Source organism: Athene noctua, chromosome Z (assembly GCF_965140245.1).
Source record: "Athene noctua chromosome Z, bAthNoc1.hap1.1, whole genome shotgun sequence".
Lineage (NCBI taxonomy): Eukaryota > Metazoa > Chordata > Aves > Strigiformes > Strigidae > Athene > Athene noctua.
Window position 1 is genome coordinate 29,539,481 of NC_134077.1, and position 27,083 is coordinate 29,566,563.

The following is a 27,083-nucleotide window of genomic DNA, read 5'->3' on the forward strand; positions in this document are numbered from 1 at the left end:
TAGGTTCAAATACCACACAGAATTTAAGATACACCAACTAAGCAAGCAAGAAAAGTTTTTCATCAAGCCATATATGCTTGCTTTACTTAAAAATAAAGAATCAGGGGTCAGGTAAGAAGTTGCAGCTTAAAGTGTTCTTTAATAACTTGAAGCCAAATGCTGTATCTAAAAAGCATATATTCAGGAGATTTCTGGATATAACTTCATAAAGGTTGGGTAGAAATATCTGTGTGAAATATCAAGGTGGCTTTTATTTTAAGTGTAATCTTAAAGTTCATTCTGAGTTCCAGACTATTTTAGGTTTTATTTAAAAGTAAATACCAACTTCTGCCCTAGTACAAAGTGCCATTGTATAGCACTGTGTATTGGTATGAGAAGATTAGTATGTATTACAGAAAGGATAGAGTGTGAACTCACAAAGAGGCTTCAAACAAAATGAATTAAACTCTGGAAACTGAGCAAATTAACTTGGGAAAAACAGGGATTCTTGATTTAATAAGAAAAACAAGGAAGACAGTACTGGAGAAATAGGACCAACAACAAACTTCATGTGTAGTTTGAATCACATACCATGCTGATGTATGACTGTTTATCCCCAAAGCTGTGGTCAGCTCTGTCTGAAGTGCTGCGCGGTTTTGTCATAATTCTGCTTAGTAGTGTTATTAAATATCTCACTTCTTAAGGTCATATTTTACAGGAGATAATCTGTTTCACTGTTGAGCATTTCTGAAATACACTAGAGTGAGGGACATCCAGTAAAGTGTGACTGTGTTCACATGAGCATATTTATCCTTTTAATCACAGAGGTGACACTCACACAATGGTAGCTCTTACTTTTAGAAATAGATTCTGTGTCTGGAGTGAAGTTTGGGCCTGAGCAAAAATCTATTAGCTCAGATTTAATTCCGATCAAATGATAATTCTACTCTGGCCACTGACGTACTTACCTTAGTTCCTATGCAGCATAGATGCTCTCTGATAATACAGATCTGTTGTTTAGTTAGCTGGGAGATGCTTGTTTGGAGCCACTTAGCTGGGCTGAAATGGTCATACAAGACACCCATATCTGTCACCCTGTTTGCACATAAATGTGTGATGGATGTGACTTGGCTGCACTTTGTGGCATTTAGCAGCTTGGAGCAAGTCCGTAAGTGGTGGCAGAATGAAAGAACCACGTTGTTTATATTGTAGTAGATCTTTGAAAATACTTGATGATTAGGAGTAGTAAATAAGGAATGAGTATTATAAGAACTATAGTGTTATGCACACATGGAACTGGGTATTGTGACAGTACTTACACCTCTCCCTTGTATTTAGGAAATACTGGTCGTAGTTACTAGTTTTGCAACTCTGGTATCTCAATCTGGTCTCTTCTGCAAGTATTCTTTGAATGTATTTGCCACTTTGTCCTCTCACTTCTATCTTTATATATATATATATATACACACACACATATGCACACTTGTATGTATAGAATTTGTGTGTGTTTGTGATTTCTCAACAAAGTAATTAATCTATTAATGTAAACTGTTCTTGCATGACCTTCTATTTTATATGTAGTAAAACTTTTCTACCTACAGGTACATGGCTGTGCTTGTGTTGAATGCATTTGCTGTTGAACTTTTGACCTAATTTTGTTTGGCATACTGTTTGACTGTGGCAGAGCGGAGAACCAGCCACCACACACAATGACATCTGTGCACTAGGGAGGGGGAGACAAAGGGCAAAGTAAATAATGGAAGACACAGGGATTCTTGGGAGGAAATAGTGTTACTGTGGAAGGAGTCAAATCTGAGGAAAACCAGCTTCACCAAAATCTTTCTCTTGCTATGATTTGTTACTTTGTTCCTTCAGATACTGCTTTTGATCCTTCTTCTCATCTTTGCTTTTCATATTTGCAGCCCATTTAGTAGCTATAATCCATTGTTTGTTACCATTACTGGCTTTTCAGTCTTGTTGTCTTTGCTTCACTTCCATAAGTGAGGGAGACTGTTGGACTTAAAACGTTAACTGCCTGAGTATTTTATTAGCTCCAGGGTTTTTATGTTACTCTTCTTCACTGTTTGCTGTTAACGCAGTTCATACAAGGTAAGTAGGAGGCTCACTGCCAGAACCTTCAAAAAAGTGTGTTTACACAGTTCTTACAGGAGGTGTTTCTAAGCACTGAGGTAAACAGTATGTACTGTCACCTTTGAAACCCAAATAATCTTGAGCAGCTTGTCTTTCAAGCCAGGGTGACTGACACCAATATTCACTGGTTTAATAACTGTGGAGCTGAATTCTAAGCTTTTTGTATTCTTCAGTCTTACTGTATATTGGGCCCAAAGCACCCAGCTGTCCAACAAAGCAATCAGTGTTCTAGCTATCAGTTATTGTTAAGGGGAAACTGAGGGCTAGGAGTATCAAATGTCAGTTACGTTGATAATGGAAGTATTTGTATTTGATAATGATACTTGGCTTCTAACTCAGAAATGCTGCACCAGAGATTTATACTAGCAGAGTCTTTCAAAGGCATATTTCTGTAAGCTTGCATTTTTCCAAAACATAATGCAGTAGGAGTTAAGAGATTGTGATGCATGCTTATCTGATGAGTGAGGTAAGATGATTTCCATTGACTTCTGGGTAAAATTTAGTAGCTGTAAAACTCAACACAGCCCTTCATTTTGGTGAGGAAATAGAATGAGCATGAATAATTTTTCTTTCACTTACACATAAATTGCAAGTTTAGAGAGCAAAGTATTGTAATATTTACTGACTGGTGTACGCACTAATGTTTGAAGAATATCATCCTCTGTTGTCTTGTCCTAAGCCTTATAATGTATATATTGTTTAACTAATCAATGTTTTACCCAACCATTGAGCTTTTTTCCTTGTCATTTGAAGGAAAAAAAAAGGAAAATAGGTATTTGAAGATCTTATTTTTTATCTTCAGGAAAATGCTTTGAAATAAGCTTGGGTAGCCAAGAAGCATAAGGCTTTCTTTTCAACAAATAATAAAGCTTTGAGAATTGAAAGATCTAAATCTGCTTCCAAAGTGTAATCAAGAGGATTGCAATTACTCCGCTAATCCAAACCCCAGAAGAGTTTAGCAAGAAAATTAATTACTTCCCTTCTAAGTGTTTTTCTTCCTTTTTTTTTTTTTTTTGAAAACTGAAAACTTTGAGAACATTGCTTTTCAACTCTTTGGATCGTATTTAGTAATATGAAGCAAGTAAAAATTTGTAATTCATACCTCCTTGCAGCTGACATCCTGGTATGATCGGAGGCCAGGGGAGAATAGTGCACTTAAAATACTTGATTCGCTGTGTTTCAGTGACAAAGCAGTGGCAAAATACTGTACAAAACTGTGGCAGTTGAAAGTCATGGTTGGACTTGCTGATCTTAAAGGTCTTTTCCAACCTAAATGATTCTATGAAAGTAGTTCAGTGCCAGCTTGCTACTGACACTTAGTAAGTGGTAGGCTGCTGTGTTGAAAATGAGTGCTCTGGCAACAAACTTTTGTTTGTGTTATTTAAAGTTAACACCTGGCACAAATATAAATTTATGTCCTCTTCTCTCTCAAATGTTCAGGTAAATAATACATGTATGTACAAACTCAATCCAACAATTTTCTGAGAAAAGATAGTCCTTAAAGTAGCCAGATGCTTTTGATGAGAACTAACGGGAAACAAAGAAAATGTAACTTTGTTGTACATTAACAGAAAGAAGGGAAGAGATATGGTAGGAGAATACAGATGCATTTCTCAACCGTTTCTTTCCTGCTGTGGATCAGACTTCTGACTTAATTAAATGGGGGGGTTTATCTTAATTGTCTAGTATTTCCAGTCTTTTTCACATATTGAACTCTTCCCAGCTAGGAATTAATCAACTAAAAAAATCAGCAATCTTGGTAATATACCTTTCTCAATTCCAAGTTTGGAATTTAGGAACAAAAGTGCAACGGAAAATCCATTGGATCTGTATTTGCAAAATTGTAAATGATTTAAAGAGTTTTTTATTTACCAGTTGCTAGGTATATGGCTTATTTTGGATGGCCACAAATAATCACTTCAGTCAATGACAATAACTTAACTAGAATTGAAAATAAATATATTCCTTCCTATTTCTTACTTCTGTTAAAGTTTGTTTACCTCTTTATTTACATGCTTCTGCCTTCCTTTTGCTTATCTTACAATATTCAGGAATATTCCAATAAATTTAATGGAATCAGAAACGAATTGGCAAGAAAAGAGGTAAGAGTGCAGTCTAAGGAGCGTTTATATTTGGATCCATAAATCTCTGAAGCAAAAAGTTAATGTCCTGTCCCACATTTACCTAGATGTATAAAGCTGCAAAAGTGTTAACATCTATACTAGTATTGGAAGAAACTGATATCTCTCTGTATTTCTAAACCCAGTACTTGTTTTCAGTAGTAATTTTGATAGGAAACAACTCACTGTGATGACTAATTATTCTAGTTCAATAAATTTTTGTTCAGTAGTATTCTTTAATTATTTTCTATTTTGTCTGTCAAACAGATGCTCAAGAAGGCTATTAATAATGTCAGAAGAATGGCTTCCCATCCAACATTACCATACTGTAAGTTCAGTTTTGTTAAAAAAAGAAAAAAGTTATCTAAAGATTATATATTTACTTATTGGCCCTGTTTCTTAGTATGCTGCTGTTTTGTAGTATCACAGCAATCTATTATATGTTTTTAAAGTTGCTTAGAAGCCTTATTTTAGTGAAACTATTTTTCATTTCCAAAAAAGCAATACAGGGGGATATAGAATAGCCTTTAGAAACCGTGACAATTTTATAGCAAAATGTACTGTATTTCTGGTTTATTTGTGATGTGGATGAAAGTAGGATAAAGATAAATTAGTATCCCTGAGCAAATAGCTTCAGATTTCAGTACCATCTAAATACAGTTCTTAAATAACGAGTAAGTACAGTTCAATAAAGTCTGAATAGCACAGGTTTAATTTTCAGTGGTGCCTACTACTCCTACAGTATGCCAGGTACTATGGCACATATTGTGGCACTAGTTTTGAGGATATTGTGAGCTGGTGTTAGATTTCTTAAAATTGTGGAAGCAACCTTCCTGCTCAGCTGCTGCAACACCTGTGGAAAATCCTGTAAATGTTTTCTGTTGCAGACTTGACAGGTGCTCAGGATGGTAGTGTAAGGATGTTTGAATGGGGTCATGCACAGCAAATCACATGTTTTCGGTCTGGTGGCAACTCAAGGGTAACTCGAATGAGATTCAATTACCAAGGAAATAAGGTAATTGACAGAATGCTTCTGTATATTTATCCTCTTCCACTCCCCCCACCCCCAAATTGTGAATTAGCAGAAACATCCCATTCTTCAAATATAAAGTAGTTTTTCTGAATTGTGGATAATTTCTCAGTAATACATACATAAGTATTTACAATAATTACATCTTTTTTTCAGTTTGGAATTGTTGATGCTGATGGATATATAAGTTTATATCAAACAAATTGGAAGTGTTGTTCACTTACTGGAACTTCACCTAAACCATATTTGGTAAGCTGAAAACTAAATTTGCTTTCATAACCTTGTATTGTGCTCTCTTATTTCCTTCCCCCTTTAGAATACTTAGGAGAAGGCAGGAATTGTGCTGATAACCAGTGTTAATCAAGATTTAATAATACATTGTTGCTATCCAGTGATCTGTATGACAGACAAGTTCTTAAATCCTAATCGTACTTATTAAGTTGAAAAATAGAAAATGCAGTGTAAGATCTGAAATAACTTGTGTTCTTTGAGGCTTGTCAGTAATTGTCAATTATTAATTAACTGTCAATGGCACAGGACAATTAAAAGTGTACTTCCAGGAAGAATTAAGAGTATCAAAAGGCACAAACTTTTTTCTCCTGTGTTGTTTAAATTATTTTTGAAACAACTTACCTTCTTGAAGTTTAAGATTTCATGCTTACACAAAATCCATTTCTTCTTTAATTACTAATTTCTAAACTGCAATTTTTCAGACGTGGCAGTGTCATAACAAAACAGCCAATGACTTTGTTTTCATCAGTTCATCATCTTTGATAGCCACAGCAGGATTGTCTTCTGACAGCAGGTAAGAACTGCTGTAATAATGCATAAAAATGGAAGCGGTGCCGTGTTTTCTCTCCTTCCCCCGCCACCTTTTTTGATGATTCTCCTCAAGCAGTTTAAGAGTAACATGCTACTTCTAATCGCTTTCTTTCTTTGTGGGAGGAGAAGAGAAGCAATGTTTGCAGCTAAATTCCATGTGCTTATTAAAGTAGGTTTGATAGGGGAGCACAAATCCTCTGTTCATGTTCCATGTGAGGAGGGTGAGAGAGAAGTGCTACTATCTCTTGTCTCTGGTATCTACTGACAGGATGCATGGGAGTGATTCAGAGCTGTGCCAGAGGAAGTTGAAGCTGGACATGAGGAAGCATTTCTTTACTGAGTGGTCAAACACCAAAACAGGCTTCCTAGAGAGGTGGTCAATGCCCCATGTTTGTCAGTGTTTAAGAGGCATTTGGACAGTGCTCTTAAAATGCTTGGTCAGCCCTGAACTGGTCAAGCAGCTGGGCTAGATGATTGTTACAGGTCCCTTCCAACTGAAATACTTAGTTTTGTTCTATTCTTATGGGCCTGTCTTAAATTATTTTTATAGACATAGGGCATTTTGGACAGCTTTTCATACTTAATTTCTTAAATTTTGATCAAGAAATAGCAAAAACTGCTAACGTTCAGTTGAATTCAGCTACAAAAGATGATAATCTCAATATGAATCCTTTATGAGAATAACCAGTCATAGAGTGATTGTGTAGAGAGCATGTTCTTGCAGTATAACTATGAAAGTAATATAGGGTCTGCTCCAAAGTAATCACTGAATGTCTGTCTGTACTGATTTTATGCCTGAAACAATCTTTTTAAGGTTCAGATAATTTAATTCAAGTGTTCAAAATATTTGAGAACATTTGTCACTGAATTAAAACTTCTTTTCCTACAGAAATATTTGTCTTTGGGATACTTTGGTTTCACCTACAAATAGTTTGGTGCATGGTAAGTAAAATACAACCAGCAAAAGATTTGATGACAATAAAAAATATCTATGTGTGCATCTGTCTTCATGGAAAAGTTATTTTGGGAAGTAACGTTAATATTAGCAGTAAAGCATCTTTCACTGTCCTGTGTGAGTGCACCAGTAGGAATATAAAAACAGATTTTTGAGAAATTTAGTGCTATATATAAAGGATTAGTTTCATGGACATGAGCACCTTCCTTTGCATACCTTGTATCTTTGCACCACAAGTGCAACCGATGACAGCCAGACACTTGTAATTTCTCTTCCTTTTGAAAGGATTCTGAGCAACTCCTGTTCATGGTGATTAGCATGTGGAAAAGACAACAGGTATAACACTGACAAAGCTGCAGTTTTTAGCATGATTATGAGATACATATTTGCAGGATATGCATCCACACCCTTCAATTCAAGGTTCCTATGGCTGTGTCTGTACTCATAAATCAGAGGCGCACCACTCAAAATTATCAGCTAAGTGTTACACCAAATAATGGTATTATAAAGATAGCACTGGGCACTTTCAGATACATTGTCTGTATGGAGAACAGGAGAGAGGACATGCTTTTTATGAACTGTTAAGTTCATTGCCTCTGTGAAAGCCGGGTCCTCAGAGAAGCCATGAATATAAAATGGTTATCTGTAGGTATGTATATTAATAAATGCACCAAATTTTCTAGAATATATTAATCAATTTTTATTAATATATTGAACAAGCAGATGTACAAATAAGATCTCACATAGTAACTTTCAGAGTTGAACTAAAAGGTAAACTGGACTGGTATATTTGAAAAGTAGTGCATTTTTGCTTTCAGAGGTTGTCCAGTTCTGTAGCACTTACTATATGTTATGCCAAGTACTGTGGAATGTTTTAAATGCTTCCTCTCTGTGTGTGTGTGCATGTATAGGTATCTATATACAGTATTACAAAAATGCTTTAGAAGAATTATGTAAGTATGCCTTTTGAGATGTAATAAATATTTAGTGAGGTTTCATTAACTTCATTACTCATATTTTGTTGCAGTGGAAAAGAAATGCATTTCAATGTCTGAAATACAGAATTAGGCTCAGAGAATTGTGAACTCCTTGTAATTAAAGTATGGTGAATGCTCAAGTGTATGTGTGAGACGTGGAATTTCTGAATGTAAATTTAGAGAACCCTTTGAACTACAGGTAGAATGTACTACATGCCATGTGTTAGGATTCATAGTGTCTACTCTCAGACATACTTGAGCTTTGTTCTGGTAATTGTAATCTTCACTTCCTCCACTCATCTTGGGGAGTAGACAAATCTAATAAAATGTGTGAAAAGCAGCAAAGTAGAATAACCAGTGGTAACTTACAAGATATTTGGGCAAGTAATTTAGCAGAACATTTCTTACGGGAAACATATACCTTAAAGTAAAAAACATTAGAGAGTTTGAAAAGAATCCGTTTCTGGTCAAGACGTAATAGTTTGTGTTTACACAGGGGTAGATAAAAGGATATAATTTTTTACATACATATTATTTTGAGAATACTGCAGCTGCAGGATGTCTCTGAACCTGGGCTTACGTATCTATGGTGCTGCAATAAATGAACTGGTTGTGGTCAGCTCGATTATAGTACCAAAGTCACTGTTACTACTGTCTTGAACCATTAGAGGTTGATGGAAAACTAAAGTTAGTACTGTGAAATTGAAATTAGTACTGTGTATTTATTTAAATTACTTTGCTTTGGCTTTCAGCTTTTATCTGTCATGATAGTGGAGCAACTGTGCTAGCATATGCTCCAAAACATCAGCTGTTAATATCTGGAGGCAGAAAAGGCTTTACATGTATAATTGATCTTCGACAAAAACAGCAGCAACAGTTACTCCAGAGTCATGATTCTCCAGTCAAAGCAATTGCTGTTGATCCTACAGAAGAGTATTTTGTCACAGGATCTGCTGAAGGCAACATAAAGGTATTAATGAGGGGGGAACAAACAGAGATGAAGATGGTGGTGATGTGTAAATTTAAAAAGGATCCTGCATAGGTGTGGAATAATTGGTTATGTCATGTTTTGCATTTGTTCGCAGCCCTGATTTTCACATTTACGAATTTAATTATGAAATGTTATTCTTACTTTGCAGTTGTCCTTTTAGTTAGGCTTATCTTAGTTCCTGTATATATTCCTTATTATAGAAAATTAATATTAATATTCTGTAACTGTCAGTACAGATTGCTACATATTTTTCTTTTACTGTTAGTGTCAGAAAAATGAAAGCAAAATGTAGTCCAGTTTCTCCAAGACACATTACTGGTGAATTTTGAGATCACGGTAATCATCCTTATAAGAGGTTGATGTTTTGATGCTTTTTCAGGTATGGAGTCTGTCTACCTTCAATCTTCTTCACACTTTCATCAATGAACATGCTCGACAGTCTCTCTTCAGAAACATTGGGACAGGTGTCATGCAAATTGAGACGGGACCAGCAAATCACATATTGTCCTGTGGTGCTGATGGAACAGTAAAGATGAGAGTCTTGCCTGATAGATTCAGCCCTTTAAATGATGTGCTAAAAAATGATCTGAAATTAATGATCTAACATTTTTTTCAGAAAAGTGTGTAACATTCCCCTTCTGCCATCCCTGAAAATATTTTTACTGGAACTAGCCAACAAAGCAGATACACAATGATAGCTTGTGCCACAAAGGTTGGTGTTTTTGGGTTTTTTTTGTCCCCATATTTATTACCTGAAGCTTTTAGTCCCCAAAGCACTTATGCCTTAAAGATTAACAAGGTCCTTCAGATTTTTATAATTGCTTAAAATAAGAGCTACACAGGACTCCAAATTATATAATTATAATATTGCTAAAATGTTGCTGAAGTGGTTTACTCTTCCTTTTGAGGTAGTTACATTCCCACCTGGAGTTTACCATCTGGGCATGGTCTCTGCATATATTCCAACACTGTCCACCTTCTAAAAGCAGGTCTATCCAGATGGAAACCTTAGATAATGTTCCTCTTTCACTGTGGCAACTATATCTCTCTTCTCAACTTGTTTAGACAGCTGACAATAAAAATTTATACCTATGTGTAGAAGAGAAACAAGGCCTGTATGAGTAGATACTCCTGGCCATGCAAGCATTCATATAACGAGCCACCGTCTGACTCCATTCCTGGAGTCCAGGCTGTTTACCTCTCTAACTTGCCTGATCTCCTTACTCTGATCTAGGGTATAAGAAACTGAAGGCTGTTCTGTAACTTGTCTTCTGTTCTATAGCTTGAATTGCTGCCGTCAGAATGGCAGGCTTACCTTTTAAAAATAAATATATTTTTATCCCTGAACACTCCCTTTACAAAAATATGTAAATATGAATGGATATCTGGATATCTTCCTAGTGAAATAGTCAAGATTATGTGTGAAGCTTTAGTCTTGATCAAAAAGATACAGGAAGATACTGCTTTAGGATATGGCACTAGAATTTCTTCAAAGACTATTTATTTACATGTCTGTAGAGGAAGAAAAAAAATAATTTATTTTTACATGTTTTCCAGTAAGACTTTTGTTTAGCCCAAAGATACTCAGTTCATTCTTAGCACTTACATTCTTGTTAGTCTGCTTTTCCTAAGTACTTTGAAAAAGGAAAAATGTTCGACAGCAAAGTACTTTAATACTGTCAGTCTTTGTACTGTATGTTTACATCTGGGGTAAAGAAAAAATTTTGAAAAGGATAGATGGATTTTTTGCCAAAATATTAAACTGCATAACTTAAATGTTTGACCAAATTATTCATGCACAAAGCCTTTACATTTTTTTAGTCAGCTAAAAACTCTTTATATAAGTATTTTGGTTTACTTTTCCTGACTTGAGAGCTTGACAAAGGTTTAATTTGTAAATTAGATGTGAGGCTGGATTACTTGAATGCCAATGGTGTACTTTTTGCTAAAAGATATTTTGTGAAATATAGCACCAAGATATTAACTGTAAAATAAACTTGTCAAATTAGGAACTATGGGGATAAATAAAGCATAGCAGAAACGAAGGGCTTGTAAAATGAACTTTGTAACATTCTCAGGATGCTTTTATCTTAGGAATATAAAATTGTTTTAAAAGATTTTATAAAATGTATTAAGGTCATTCTCAATGTATGTTTTGCAAGTTGCAGTGCAAATACTATGAAGGTTTTTATGCACATAACCTGAATTCTCAAATTGTGCAATAAAAAGAATGTGAATATTTTGCCATGAAGAAGCATGTGATAGCATTTCAAACTGGTACAGCTGTTCAGTGATTCAATTGTAATAGTTTTTCCACAACACTTACAGATTGAAATCAAAATTGGTATCAGAACCGTTTTAAGTACAGTGATGGACCAGAAAAGTGACTAAGTGACACCACCTTACAAAACAGACTTGCCCGATGTGTATGTCCATATCTGCTCAGTGGCTGAGTTTCTAATACTCCTTATTCTAATGAAAGAAAGAAAACAATGGAGTTAACAGTAGCACACTCCTTGAGAATCAATTGAAACCCTGACTTTGTAGCTGTCTACAGCTATGCATTAGTTATATGCACCCACTGAACTAACAAAGTTACATTCAGAAAAGGAAAAAGTGCTAAAATCATGTCAACATTATATTATGTCCTTGATGTTTTGACCTTAAATATTTATATCTCATTAGCTTTAATATTTCAAACTTGATTTATTGTACTGGCAATCACAAAAACCAGTCTTACCATCTGCGAAATGAGCAGATTTTGTATGTAATTTGCCAAGACATACAATGTTGTCATTTTTCTGAGTAGAGCTGCACTATGAATAATCCTGGCAAATTTATGCTTATATCAGAAAAGTGCTGACTGTGAGCAGGCATTTTCAATAATGTTTATAGTTACCATAAGCTATTCTTAAAACTAAATTTTGCAAAATCACAATGTATTTGCCTCACCTTCATCATCTTCCCAATAAATCCTGCAGAAACTCAACCTTCTAGAATTCCACGTTGCTGCTACTTCACTTACAAATCAGTTGTTTGCTTGTATAGTGTTCATTGATGATGAACAATTGTAAGTCAAATTATCAGTAGCTTTCTTGAAATGATAGAATCCAAATGAGTTAAATTCTGTTGTATCTGAAATTTTTAAAGGGACACTATCAACTTTAAATATAGTCACTGGGGAAGAACTGAACTCAAAACTCTTCCAGCTATTGTCCTTAACTTCCACTGACTTGTCCTCCAGAAATTAATGCTTTCTCCTTGTTGCTATGCAGATTACTCAAACAGAAGGGTAACAGTGGCTACCCAGAGTTCTGTGCTTGAGTACCCATGTGCACAAATTGAACTTAATTTGCATATACCAATGCTTAATCGACAATAATTCCATGTTCAGACAAAATAACTTAGCTTGTAGTTGATAATGTCCCTTTTAAATATCATAGACTAGCAGCTGTGACTTGTGTTTGTCTATGTAGCAATACATAATGCAATCAGAGTGTGTCATTCTTGTGTTGCTAATTGATTCAGTTACCTCAAACAAATATATGATCCAAGTTCTTTAGTAACTTGTGAGAGTTAAAACTCTGGCCATCTGGTTACTTAAACTGGCTTGCTGTGTGACTTTTAACCAGCTGATGTTGCCGAATGTTTATGGAGAAAGATGGAGAGTGAAATAGACGCAGATTTTTGTACCATGCTGCAGTGGCACAAGGTGAGCTTATACATGTTCTACTGCGTGTTAAGAACCTTGCTACCCATTAGAGGAAATAAGCTGTTGAGATATCCTACATTAGCTACCACTCCCTTCCTCTTAAGAGCACCCAGTGTTAGTTGTAATAGGTATGAAAAGAAGCGTTTAAAAGGAAATAAACTTGGAGACTCTATGTTCTCCAACATAATTTTTTCAAATGTTTATTTTTACTAAAAATAGCAAAACCATCTTTAATGGCAGGTTCAGCACACTGATCAAACTACTTTCTATAAAATAAAGATACTGATTTACCAAGTTTCTTGGTGTTTCTTATTCCTCCCCATTTCCAGCTCTAAAATCTGCATGGTTTTGATCTTTCTCCTTTCCTGTCTTTTTTTGTTAATGCCTTAGCTTTCCTTGTATTAGCTTTTTCCGCTTTTGGGGGGCGGTTGTGTGGGTTTGTTTGTTTGTTTGTTTTTTTTTTTATTTGAAATCCAATGTATAACTATTAGTTGTAGTTAGTTCCGAGTCATTTCTCGGGGGACTAAGGCTCGTTTAGTGATCGTGCTTTTCTTCCACAACTAACTTTTTAAATCCCTTGCCTGTTTCATTTAAACTTGAAAGCCTGTGAGGGTCTTGGGGAACTCCACCTCTTTTTTCACCTCTGGAAGAGATACAAATGAGTTGCCCCCGTTTTAGTTACACCCTCGGCAGCAAGCTGCTGCTAGAATTAAAAACGCCTCAACGTGCAGCTCAGTAGAACGAACGGACAAGTTTATTTGGGGTTTGCCCTTGCAAGAATTGTAACTCCTTTGTTAGCAAATCAGGGAAAGAAGCAAGGAAAAGATGTTCTCTGAAACAGCACCGAGCCTGTGCTTGCCTTTGCAGGCGTGCTGAACCCCCCTCTTGCCCACCCCATCCCCTCCGCGGCGCGTGTCCCGGCGGGAAGGCGGGCTGGCCGAGCTGCCCGCCTTTCCCGTGGCTGTACGCGCCGCTCGCCCCGGGGAGCGCGCTGGCAGCTGGAGCGGGGCGGGCAGGGGGCTCCGCCGCGGGGGGCTGCCCGGCCTTCGCCCGCCCCTTCCGCCCCGGGGCTAGCGGCCGCGGCGGGCAGAGCCGCCCCGGGCAGAGCCGCCCCTGGCCCGCCCGCCAGGCCCGCGCCCCGCCCCGCGGCGCGGGGAGCCGGGGTTACCTCCGCCGCGCCCGCACCGCCTCGGCAGCGCCGCTCCCGCCGCTCCCGCCGCCAGCCCCGAGGAGGCGCCGCCGCCCCCGTTCCGCGCCCACACAGTAAGTGCCGCCGCTCCGCGGCGCGGGGTCCCACTCCCGCCGCGCTGGGCAGCCCCCTGCCCTGCCCTGCCCTGCCCTGCCCTGCCGGGCTCTCCACGGCTCTCCCCTGCCCTGCGCGCCGGAGGAAGGAGCGGGCGAGGGCAGCAGCCCCGCCGCGGCCGGGCGGGCCCGCGCCCGGCGGCGCCTCAGCGGCAGGGCGCGCTGGGGCCTGGCAGCCCGGCGGTGCCCCAGCCGCTTCCCCCTTGAGGGGCGGCGGAGGGGGCCCGGCCTCCCCGGCGGCTGCAGGTGGCGGAGTCCGGGGCGGTGCTGGGAAGCAGAGCCGGGCTCCCCGCGCCGCCCCGGAGGTACTCGGGTTTCGGCAGGGGGGGCGGAACGCGGTGGCTGGGGCGGAACTCGGGAAGTCCCCGCGGGGCCGGAGCCGGGGCCGGAGCCGGGGCCCGGACCCGCTTCTTGTCTTCCCCTGCCCCCGCGGCTCTCGGCGCTGCAGAGCCCCGGCACCACCTCGGAGCGGCTCTCGCAGGAGTTGCCCCAAAGCACCCACGTTAAGAGTTTCGTCACACAGAAATTTATTTAGGTAAAAGCCGTACATGGGTTTCCCTTCGAGGAAGCCTAACAGCATGTTTTCCCTCTGTTCGCTCTTCCCGCGCAGCGGGACAGTTTTCTGCTTTTTCTCAGAAATATTTCTGCTTTCGCCTCGAGTGAGCGGTAGCCCTCGGCAGGGTGTGCTTGAGCACGCACGAAACAGAGCTTTGGCTCTTGAGGCAGAGGCAACAAGTGTAGTAATGCAGCTGAACTCTGCATGGTGCTGGTGAAAGACAAACTTCTCTGGGATACCCGAGTTTCGTTTTGAAATACTACTAGCAAAAAATCTGCCAGTGAAATTAGTTTGTATCTTATTTACATACTGCTAATAAAACAAGAGACATCATGGTTCGGTGTGGTGTTCCCTTTTTGGAAACCTGGATGATCGCACTCGCTTCCCATGCCGGAGGTCTGTGCGTCTCTAGAGGTGCATGTTTGCAGTCTTACTTGACAGCTCATTCGCATTGGTAAAACAAAATGCAGTCCAAAGGATGTATATGCCTTGTTTCAGTTTTGCTCCTTTACAGCTTATTTTGCATTAACTGACTAGCGAAACTACTCATGTTACAAACTGCGCGGTCAAAACTTCTCTGAGCAGTCAGATACACCAGATGAGGAGCAGTCTGTCGATTGCAATCCCTGCCTGGGTTGACTGCTGCCAGCTCTGCTTATCTCTTGTCATCTCTAAATAGGAAATTTGCTGTGAAAGAGCGCTGATAGCAGAGCCAAGTGCTTGCAGCCCTTGCGACAGCAGACTAGCCGTTTGGTCGCTACAGACCACAGGTCTGGGTCTGAAGAGTATCGCTGGTCTGAATTTAATCACTTGTGGGTATCACTGTGAGATCCAGTTACTGTTTTCTGTTGGGAGACCCAAGGTGGGTAGTGCAGGGGCATCACAAGTCAGGCTGTGGCGTGCCCAGGAAGGGACTGTGCCTAGACCAAGTCCTGATTCTGCACACTGTTCCTGTGGTGGACGAGACATTAGATAGGTGGATGTTGTTTAAATACATAGGAAAAGCCATTGACACTGTGTACTGCTTATTACTTCCATTTAATGGCTTTTGATCTGAATCTTTATTTCTTTGGGGTGGAAGTTTCTGATTATTATTTCTACTTCCCGGTGATTAATGAACATTTTAGTAAACTTTGGAGACAGTGCAAGTCTGAGATAATATAACCTGAAAATAGGCTAAATGCATTCCCTTCTTTATCATGCTGCTTATATTGTTGCTGTATATTAATAGTGCAAAAATGTAACATCACGTGTTTGCAGATCTCCAAATTTTAACTTAAACAAGTACATGATGTATGTACTGCATGTTACATGAACAGGATACATTTTTACCTTTGCGTCATTAAAAGAATTATAATAAGGAGGAGAAAAAAACATCCTCGAGGGAATGAGCTACTCCAGTATTAGGAGGCCGTTTGGATGTTCCTCACTGCTTCATCCCCGACGTCTATTTTCTAAGAGATGGGAATCATCAGCTGTGTGTACAGAAAAGTACATAAAACTACATAAAAGTTTGCTGAGGCTCTAAACAGGAATTAGTAGGGAAAAAAATCCAGTGAGAAAGAGTTTTGCAGTGGAAGGAAGTCCAAGACAAAATTTGGTGAACTTGGAACGTGCTTAGAAGCAGGAAGAAGGAACTAAAATGTTATAGTACAATTACATGCTTATTTTTATTTAACCTGGAAGCAAATTTCACATGGAATATTATCAAAATAAAAGTTATGGCGCAGATCTTTGCAGGAGCACAAAACACTGAGGCTTGAAATGGAAGTCGCTTGTTGTTTGCCCTGACAACAGGAAGCTGCTCATTTCCGTTAAATAGTAACTTGCCTAATCTGACTAAACCTAGATTTCAGTCTACTTTGTGGTTTGATTTGCCTGTTTTGAGTTTTCTTTAAATACTTGCTGCTAGATAAAGAATAAAAATTGCTGCTTCATATGGCTGAGGAAATAATCAAATGGTTGAGAAATCTCAGCCTTTGTCAACTTCTTATTTCAGTACATCAAGACGAGTTCTCCAAGTGATGGACACTAAAATGCCTAATAATCTTTAATCCCTGCGAATTATTTTTTATACAGATAACAGAAGTACTGAATAACAAAGTATGGTATGTAAACAGTAGCTAGTTTGAGAGAAGTTACATCTTTATGATTAATTTTCGTCCAGGTTGCAGATGTTCACTCTTGAGTTTACCCCCTAACAGAGGTTTTGGCCTAGAATTTCCCTTTTAATTTTTTAATTAATTCTTATGCACGAACAGTAAAAAGATAAAAAGGGAAAAAGAAGTTACTAAGTGATATTTGTCATGGGCTTGATGTTGGACATGTACACTTAAATTACCTGCTTAATCTAAATAATTGGTAGTAATTTTGACTACTGTCTGGGTGAATTTGGTTTATAGCTTCTAACATCACTGAGACATAATACAAGGCATTTGGACTGTACTTCACTTCCTTTTTTTCTTTTTTTTTTCGTTATTCCTTTGTAGCTATGTTTCTTGTCATTTCTTATATTTTTCCACCTTTAGGTAGATAATTTAAACTACTTTCATCTTCCCCTACCAACAAATTTCTTATGCTTTGTTTAAGTTAGGTTTTGTGGATCAGGCTGATCTGATGAACAAAACAAAATCTAACATTAAAATTAAGTATTGAGGAAGAATTTTCTCACAGGCAAAGTATACCTTGTATACAGTGTATCTTGATCAAGCATCAGGACATATTCTGGTGATATATATATTTCAATTTAAGAAATGATAGTACTCTTGTCTGTTGTTTGGAGTATAAATACACAGAAAGTGGTACTCCAGGAGCCAAGTAACTTAAGGACTTTTTAGGGTTGGTTTGGGATTTTTTTGTGGGTGTATGCTCACAGCCATGAGCAGCTGTGTTGTCTATTTGATCTGTAACATTTTTCAACTGTAATGTAGCAGAAAACCTAGTCCTTTTTATTTCACATTGGCTTCAGAACCAAAGATAGTGAGAATGGCTTGAAATTAGTTACATTTTTTTTTTTCCTTTATGCCTCCAGCATCTTCAGATCATAAGACCCAGAATAAATGTTTTGTGTGATCAAGTAGAAGTTAAGATGGCGTTTTGTCAGTTAAGCGAGTGAGCAGGAAGTTTCACTCATCGTTTTTACTCTCTCTTCAGTAATGCTTTGCTCAAACCAGAATGTCTTTTTTTAACTTGAAGATAGACTGACCTTACCGCCACTGAGAAGTGTGAGCCCTGTGCCCTGAGACTGAGACATGTAATTTGCTGAGCAGTAGCACATGCCTGTTTCATTAGCATCTCTAACAAGTTTCAAAGAAGGGGAAGAGTACAGAATACATGATTTAAATTAGAAGCTGATAATCCTGTACTCAGGTGCTGTTTTCTGATCTGATCATTGATACTGTCACTTGGAACCAAAACCTCACTTCCTTCTTTTTCTTTTTTTTCCCTGTCATGGTCCCTGGGATCTCTGCAGCAGCCTTGAATTTAGTAAAGTGGCTGTATGAGATGGAGTATCAAACAACATGCATGCCCTTTAAATGATGCAAGTTAAAGTTATTCCTTAATTTAATTTCAGTTCTGTTTCTGTTTAGAATCCCAGATGGTGAAAATGAAGTGTCTCAGTGCTTGAGCAAATCTTGCAGGGACTTCAGAGGTGTTACATGCCTTTTAGATGATAAAACCATTAGTTGGCATTAGTGAATTAATAAAATGTATGTTTAGGATTAAATCCAGAGGATACCAGTATGAAAATATGCATTTCTTTCAATTCTTTCTCATTAACTAAAAGCGTATATCCTAGTAGGTGAATTTTAGTATTAAATATACCTGGCTTAATCCGAAATCTCATTTTTCTCCCAGAAATAGGGTTGAGTATTTTTAAATGCCTATTTTTTAAGTTCAATTTGTATTATAGGATCAACAAAACTAGACATGTCAAACCCCAGCATTTTCTTCAAATTTTTGAAACAATGCAATGAAGAATACAGTAGTATTATCCTACAGAAATTGGTCTGTATGCAGTCATTGCTAATGGTAGTTATTTGGATACCATGAGTATGAGATCTGACCAAGTATGAGATCTGACCATGAGTGACAGTTGTTAAATCACCTGGAGGAGGTGTATGTGAGCAATAGGCTTTGTGTTCATGTCCTCTAGTTACGAGTAAGTTATTTTCAAGCCCTCTATCCTCTCCAGCATGCATACGATTCACAGATAATGTCATAAAACTGGCTGTCTTGAAAGACATTTAAGTAATAAAGTAATAAGTTACTCAGGAAGGCTAAGGAAATTTTTCTGTTAGGAAAAAATATGTCTAAGAAGGAGATAATTTTATTCAAAGACATGGTAAAGTGTTTGTCAAACAAAATGCTACCATATTTCAAAGATTCATTGGGAAAATTGATGCCTATGACCACTTTGAGTCTCCATGAAGGTGAATTACCCTTTGGTTTCTATCTGAAGATTTTTTTGGACACAATTCCCTTATAGCAGTGTCAGCCACTTCTAATTTGATGGGTAGTACTGAGCTATCAAAAGTATGTTGGCATTACTGCAGAATATTAGACTTGCCTGAATAACTTATTTTACCTATAGATAACAGCTGAAGTTCTATAAGTTAATCTGGAAGTCCTGAAAAAAATATATTAAAAGTAGGTTTCAGGTGATGAGGAGCGGTTTGTGTCAGAAGTCTGTTGGGTGGGTGTGCTAACTAGCACTTCAGTGCTGCTGTCACTCAGTCCTAAAAGAAACAAAACCTTAACTTCCTTCTTTCACAAGTTCTGCAAAAAACTAAGACGTAACACAGTCACTGGTGTCACTGGACAGAAATAGCAAAATGCTCCTAAAATATGATTCAACTTGTTTGTTGCAGTGTCCGAAGTAAATAGCTGTCTCTTGACTTACTGAAAGCATTCTATTGTAATTTTTATACAAATAGTTAGAAGGGGTTTTTGGTGCTGCTTTGCTTTGAGGAACAAAGAGGATGTTGCTGCTATGTTAATTACTATTAATAAAGCATCACAGTTTTATATGAAGCAGTTTTTAGAGCTCTCTCTGGTATATTGTGGTTAACTAGTATGAAATCTCTAGCAAAACCATAACTCCCATGGCTCGCAAAACACTGTAGATTTTTGGATTATTTAGATACTCTTGGTTTCAGAATGTTGTAGAGAAATACTAGTTGGTACTGGAAGGTACCTGTGACTTTCTGACTCATCTGCTGCAGAAGGTACTCTCCAAGTGGCGAGTATGCACAGGCATAAAAAACCTAGATAAGGTTAAGTCTAGTTAAATAGCCTGTAATTAAGCCCTGACTGTTAAGACAATTTAGAGTATTCATAATTAGATTTGTGTTTATTCATTATGTCCTTCCACTTTTTGGTAACTTGTTTTGTATATTTGCTTAGCCTATTTTCTTTAGTGTATTAAAATAATTTCCAAGTCCTGTGGAGGAACCTTTGCCCACCTTCACCTCATCACACATCCTACCTCCTCAATTGGGAACAAAAGCTCTGCATTTTATCAGCAGCATTTCAGCTGAATTTTGTATTTTATGTTTATTTACAAAGTGAAACAAAAATTGTTCAGCAAATATTTTTTTAAAAAAATTCCAGGTCATCTTCATGTTTTATAGTCAATAACTGTTGATATTAACATTTTATCTAATCCTGCTATGTATAGTACTGTCTTCATGACTGCTAACTGCAGAACTGTTTATTAAAAAAAAAAAAAAATCCCCTTCTGAGAATACCTTGCCATCCTACTTAGAGCTTTACGTCCTTGATATATTTTTGTTGTTGAGTTTACATCAAGGCAAGTAATTTGCTGCTCTTGGGCCTCCAACTTGCAGCATTTTGGATTCCAGACATAAAACCTGTCTCTCAAGTAGTCTAGACTTGGTCTTTTTCATAGTATTGCTAGCACTTTTAGCTGTGTTATCTTTTTGGCATGATTGGAATGATTTTGTAAACAGCTAGGGGAGATTTAATGGCATGTGGAACTTAATTATGCTTTTTATGAGATTAAAAAGTAGAAGCCTTTTGCATAAGATTCAGGGAAGAGAAGAATGTAAATGGAGCAAGAGAGACAAAGCTGAGTTTATTTTAGGAGCCTTAAAGTTCTCTTAGCTGTTCAAAACTTAAAGTCAAGTTAGAAGAAAGCAGTTAGTTATGGTTATTAGTACAGTGAAATACGGAATAATACATCTGAAGGACTTCTGCTGTCTTTAAATTTTTATGTAACAAAAATCATCACCGCATTTTTTTTGTAACAAAATGAAGAATCTGTGTTGTTTTATTTTGTCAGCGTTGTGATGCAAACTGACTCTTGCATTTGAGCTGAAGGGCAGATCTTCACTGATGGGATAACAGGTTTAGTATTTCGTATTTCCCCCCCCTAACTTCTTTTAAGTTAATAAAAGCAATTATGTAAATTACGTGAGGTTTGTTTATGGGGATATCCCTTGCTGAAGTCTCAAGTGGATTCAGGATGAGTGTAGCAATGTTTTTCTGAACATCTTTCTGTGGTTTCCAACAGTTTCAGAATAATTACACACACTGAAAGATAATTTTTTTTTTCTGTTTGATTACAGTTTTCTTTTCTTGTATCACTGAGTAGTATTTAATGTTAATAATAATGTGGATGAATGAAAGAATGCTTTAGCCTCGCATCTGATGAAATAATGAGATAATACAGATCTGTTACTATAAACCATGTAATGGAAATCTTGATACTTTTTTTTTTTAGCTGCCAGCCCTTTTTTTTCCCCCAGTAGTTGACGAAGTATTGGTTGGTGGAATTGTTTCTTGTTTGAAGATGTCATTCTAGAAACAGTTTATATGATATTTCTGTATTTCCTTGAATTTAATATCAAGATCTTACCTACTACTTTATGTGAATTCAGTTGATTGTTTCCGGGCACATCCACTTAATTTCTTATCCATTAAAACATTTGTTGTAGTACTTTGGTGTATTAAATTAATCTTCTTGTTAAAGAAAAAGAGATCTACAAACCCATTTTTGTTTGGAGCTTTTGAAAATTTATTAAAAGTTACATGTAGCATTGGATAATCGTGGAAATGTGATTAATCTTTGAATGGTAGAGAAATCTGTGTAATCCAAGCTATGAATTTGTGTTGTACTGGTATGCAAAACACCATACTGGTCAATGATGCAGAAAGTATGCTGATTGTGACCGAATGCTTTTGTGCAGATTTGCTAGCAGTATTTGCTGTACAAGTGGTTCTGAATATGCAGGTGGATAGCTTAGTGTCACTGGAAATGTGAACTTTGTTGTTAATACCAGGAGGATAACTGGGGGATAGATGAGGAGTACTGAATGTGAAGTCAGTGATAGGCAATAAAATACTGTGTAGGTTTCTATTCATTCCTGTAAGGTGTTCAAATGTAATCTCAGATGATTGGCAGTTTATACATTTCTTCTGCTTCAGATACTAGGCTGGATAGGAGAGAGTACCAGAAATTTGGATTATTACAAAAAACCCTCGTCTGTTGAAAATGTTCTAGGCGATATCAAAAGATGAAGAGCATAGGATGTGGCCCTTACTATTAACTGCAGTTTGTACAGTGCTGTCCATCTCGTTGGGCATCCCTAAACACTGATTGTTTGCCTATGTTTCCAGTAAACTTTGTGTAAGGTGTTTTTGTTGCCTGTAGTTTTTTAGAAGTTTCTCAGTATTTCAGCATACTCATTTTCTAATCACTTGTTTCAAAATGTGAGACCTTTAAAAAACCATTTTTCTTAATATGGATTGCTGATGACACCATAATAAAGTAACCTAAAGCTAATCAAAACATTTTACAACAGTGCGAGGCAGAAGTCTTTTTCAAAGCCTCTTCCTGCTATGTAAGAAGTGGTTTAGATACCCAACATGACAGTCTGAAACTATGTGGCAGTGCAGTTGTTTTCTGTGCTCAGTGAACTAAGGGCTTGCTATCAAAAAGTGGTACAGTCAGTGAACCAACGCTTTTTTAGATATTACTTCTGTTCTGGGTGGATATGAGCAAAAACAGTTCAGGGCATTTCATCATGATAAAAATGTGTTGAAGGCTTGCTGGGTTTAGAGCACACACACTTGGATCAAAAAAAGCTGTCAGACCCCCATCTGTACCATTAATTAAAGCTCACAACTGGGGCATGGCTCTTTGTGAGGGTCAGTAGCCAACGTGGTACCTTGGACCACAGGGATGCACTCCATGTCCAGAAGCACCCAGTGTACCACAACTGTTGTGGGCAGCCCGCATCTTCTAGGGGTGGCCCGCAGGGGGGCAGGTGCATCACATAAAGCACCTTTGCAGAACCCTCGCACATGACACGAGATTGTGGTTATCTGCCTGGAGTAACTGTCCTTCAGTAATGCTTAGTAACGCTCTGGTATCAGACAGGGGTATTTGTGTCTCCTCTACTCAGGTAGCTGACAAAGTGCGTATCTTCCAAGGTGATGCTGTGCAACTGAGGGAAATACACATTTTGTCAATTGATGCTACAGATGGCTTGAAGAGTGGTGACCATTGCTCAGTTTCTTCTGCTCGAGTAAATTAAACTGAAGTTCCCTCGAGGGCAAATGCTACTGACTAATTTGGAGGCAATTTGTTCAGGTGCTTAGTGTTGCTGCAGTGTAACCCTGAAAGTGACATGCCTTTAACTTGTTTAATGCCTTAAACAAGACCATGTTGTAATTATGATTTTCAAGCTATGGAGCAAGTGCTGCTTGCTGAAAGCTATGCATCCTGCTAACAGAAGCCCTTCATATCAGAGCTGGGGAAGTCCTGTACTCTGGACAAACCCCATCCCACTCTTGACCCCTTTTATTGAAAGAAAGTACTAGGAAAACAATAACTTTCTCCAAAATTAAACACACAAAGACTTGCTAGAATTTGCAATTAAAAAGCACATAGTGTGTAATCCACTCCATTCTCTACATATGACCACAGAGTATCTTTGACCACTTTTCAAGTCACCAGTACTGGTCACCTTTGTTTGGTATTACAATCCTTTACGAGCAGCTGAAGACTGGATCATATAAATGCATCTGCCTGGGGAGCAAATAAATTGCAAACAATTTGATGGTATTTCCCTGGCTGGTGCCTCTGTTGCTATGGCTGTCCAGATAGCATGGTGGTAGAGTAACTAGCTCTCAGAACTTGACATACAAATGTTTTATCTGTGTATTGTTGATTTGATAGCTGGAGCATCCATTTTGTCTGATAACAGTTTTAGGAACATACCCACATGGTACAAGATAGACACATACGGTGGTGATGACAGTATGGTGGGGTACATCTGCGTGTGACCGGCTCCCACATCTCCCGTTACTTCTGATTTCTGTGACTCTCGGCTCGTGCTGAGTCAGCAGAGCACAGCGCCAAAAGTTATGCACCTGTATCTGAAAACTTCAGCCGAATACAGTAAGGATTGAAATAGGAAATACTGTAGGAATGCGATTATTGTGCAGCAGTTATTGTGTAATATGTGTGGCACCTTATAGCAAAACTAACTCCTATTTTGGATCTGAATCTTGATAGGAAACTTTCAATGCAAGATTCTTTTGAGGGAATAGAAGTTGGTCAAGTGCTTTGAAAACATACCTTTTTTTTCTTTAAAATGATTTCAAGGTGGGGTATTTATGCATAATTTAATTTTTAGCTGTAAGCAGGCATTGATGGAGTAGTTCTGATATCCTGATACTTAAACTGGAAATCCTGAGACCGTTCACAAATCTGTGTAGTTTAGGAAAAAACTTAGAGCAATGATATTTTGGCAGCCCAGCTTAACAGCAGAGAAAACAGGAAGATAAACTACTGAAGTTATTCTAATGTAAGCTAGTGAAAAAAGAAGATGAAATTCAAAACTGTGGAAAGACTTCAGGCAATAACTTGCTGGCTCCCTTAGTACCCTCTTTTTTTTCAGTGCTCTAAAGTAAGTAAACTAATTAATTTTACACCCATCTATTCTTGTAGTACCTCTGGCACTATACATGAACATATATACCTGTAAATGTTTACTCTGATTAGTGAGTTTTGGAGTTCTTGTTTGTGTGATCCTTCCATACAGGACTTACACGAAATTCTTATTGCCCATGCTCTTCTCCTCTAGAAAACCCCTGGAGATACTTAAATAGTGCAAGACAAAAGGAGCCTGAGATGACCCAGTAAGAAATAATCGTAACAAAGGGAAAATGGGTTCCTCTTTGAGTACACAAAATACATTATTGACAGTAGAGGTGTGTAAGTGAATTACTTCTTATGGCTATTGAACTGGTTATGTGATCCAAGGTAAGTATGTTTACAGATGTTGAATTGTTGTCTGTTTTTAACAAATTCAACCAAGCTGAAAAGAATCTGGTGGAGGAAAGCGTTCTTTGTGAAGTTTTAAGCTCCTTTTGCTCAACATGAGTGAAAGAGTTCAAACTTTTCTATTTGGATAAAACTTCCTTCCACATCGCCAAAAATAAGTACTTGATTTCTGTTGTGTTTTGCAATGATTTAGATGAGGAGTTTTCAATAATTGGTAATATTTGATCATGAGTATAATTTGAGATAGTTTTCCTCCATAACACACATCCATTTTTATACACAGTTTAAGAGGTAATTCATACAAAGTAAAACCTTGTTATATACAGGAATATTTCTCAAGACACCTGGTTTTAATGGTTGTTTATTTAATTGATTCATTAAATTCAGGGTGCTTTAAAATTTGTCTTTCTCCCCACGATTCATGTCTCTTGTGGTTTGTTTGTTTGTTTGTTTGTTTGTTTTCAGAGTGCCAAATCCAGACAGGTTTCTCTAAATTTCTCTGTAATACCTGCATACAGTTCCACATACACTGAGTAAGTGTAGTATCTCTGAACAGAGTTTTCTGCTCCATTAATAACATACAGAATTTACTGTGATTAAAGCTTTTCAGTGCTTGGGACGACATGGTAAATTGCTCCTCAGAAACTAATTTTTTGTCTCCTGTTCTGTTAATCTATCACCATAGGACTGAAGAAAGTTGCTTAAGATTTTCAGACTCTGCACTGACATTCTTAACTTTAAATATTTGTTCAGCAAAACTTTAACCCTGAATTGTTTTTTGAAAATGCCTAGCATAGAGATAATTGCAGCATAGTATCATTCTATTTTTCTTCCCTTGGTTGTGTGCTCCCTTTTTTATTAGACATGTAGAATGGTTTGGTTTGGAGGTCCAACTGCCCTGCCATGGGCAGGGACATCTTTCACTAGATCAGGTTGCTCTCAAAGCCCCATCCAACCAGACCTTGAACATTCAAGGAGGGGGCATCCACAGCTCCTCTGGGCAGCCTGTTCGAGTGTCTCACCACTCTCATCATAAAGAATGTCTTCCTTGTATCTAATCTAAGCCTCTTCTCTTTTAGTTTAAAACTGTTACCCTTTGTCCTAGCACTACAGGCTCTGATAAAAACTCTGTCTTTCATGTAAGCCCTATTTAAGTACTAGAAGGCCAGAAAAAGGCTTCCCTAGAGCCTTCTCTTCTCCTAACTGAACAACTCCAAATTTCTCAGCCTTTTTTTCATAGGAGAGGTGTCCAAGCCCTCTGACCGTTTTTGTGGCCCTATCTCAGACCTGCTCCAACAGGTTCATGTCCTCCTTCTGTTGAGGGCTCCAGAGCTGGACACAGTACTCCAGGTGGGGTCTCATGAGAGCCAAGTAGAGGGGGGGAATCACCTCCCTTGACCTGCTGGCCACACTCCTCTTGATGCAGCCAATGATATGGTTGGCTTTCTGGGCTGCGAGCACACATTGCTTGGCATGTGTCCAATTTTTCATCCAATGTTATCCCCAAGTCCTTCTCTTTTATCTTAAGATAGTTTTGGTGATTTCCCTCAATCTTTTTTAGTACTTTTAGGTGTCCTTATTTAGTAATCAGAAGTCCAAATACAGTTTTTGCATATTTCTAATACTTGCAAGTACAGAATGTGAACTGACAATTCTTTATTTTCATGGACAGTATAATGTGGTACATTATAGATTATTTATTGTGGAGTTGAAAATACACAGGCGCTGTCCAATTGTTTAAGGTGCTTTCATAGGCGCTTTATCATAATGAAGAAAGTGCAAAACACCTTACGTTTTCTGATTTTCCCTATGCGTGCTTGAGAATATATTTACAGTTCCTACCTCAGTCCTTATCCCATGCAGCTGAAATGTTACAGGTGGACAATAGCTGGTTCCAAAAAGAAAAAAAGGCCTTGTAATGAAAGTCATAACTTATTCTACTTTAAAACCTGTTAGTCTGTATTATTTTCAGGGAAAGTACACTTCATTTTATGAAAAGCAATGCGTGGCCTTAATCTTCTAGGAAGGAAAAGTAAGGTGAGAACAGTAAAAGTGATCATTTAACTGTGGCAGGTGACAGCCTCAACAGCTTTTATAGCACTGGGATGTAGTCAGAATTTTCAAGGAAGATTTGATTATGATTTTCCCCTGTTTGGAGTGGTGTACCTGTGTG

General features: G+C 38.1%; 2 protein-coding genes across 5 annotated transcripts in view; both read left to right on the plus strand.

Moving 5' to 3' along the window:
* Positions 1 to 13,026, plus strand: part of DMXL1 (Dmx like 1) — an 86,072-nt gene extending 73,046 nt beyond the window's left edge. For 3 of the 4 annotated variants that reach the window (XM_074932514.1, XM_074932516.1, XM_074932517.1), the window contains 8 exons: positions 4,182 to 4,232; positions 4,518 to 4,578; positions 5,138 to 5,265; positions 5,437 to 5,529; positions 5,994 to 6,085; positions 6,992 to 7,044; positions 8,787 to 9,004; positions 9,405 to 13,026. In XM_074932514.1, the coding sequence (XP_074788615.1) occupies positions 4,182 to 4,232; positions 4,518 to 4,578; positions 5,138 to 5,265; positions 5,437 to 5,529; positions 5,994 to 6,085; positions 6,992 to 7,044; positions 8,787 to 9,004; positions 9,405 to 9,629 (921 nt within the window). In that variant the 3' untranslated portion in view covers positions 9,630 to 13,026. The remainder of the gene's footprint in view (positions 1 to 4,181; positions 4,233 to 4,517; positions 4,579 to 5,137; positions 5,266 to 5,436; positions 5,530 to 5,993; positions 6,086 to 6,991; positions 7,045 to 8,786; positions 9,005 to 9,404) is intronic. The other variant, XM_074932515.1, reaches the window with a different exon arrangement.
* An 868-nt stretch (positions 13,027 to 13,894) lies between these two features.
* Positions 13,895 to 27,083, plus strand: part of TNFAIP8 (TNF alpha induced protein 8) — a 63,793-nt gene continuing 50,604 nt past the window's right edge. The window contains exon 1 of the mRNA XM_074931908.1: positions 13,895 to 14,000. Within this exon, the coding sequence (XP_074788009.1) occupies position 14,000 (1 nt within the window). The 5' untranslated portion in view covers positions 13,895 to 13,999. The remainder of the gene's footprint in view (positions 14,001 to 27,083) is intronic.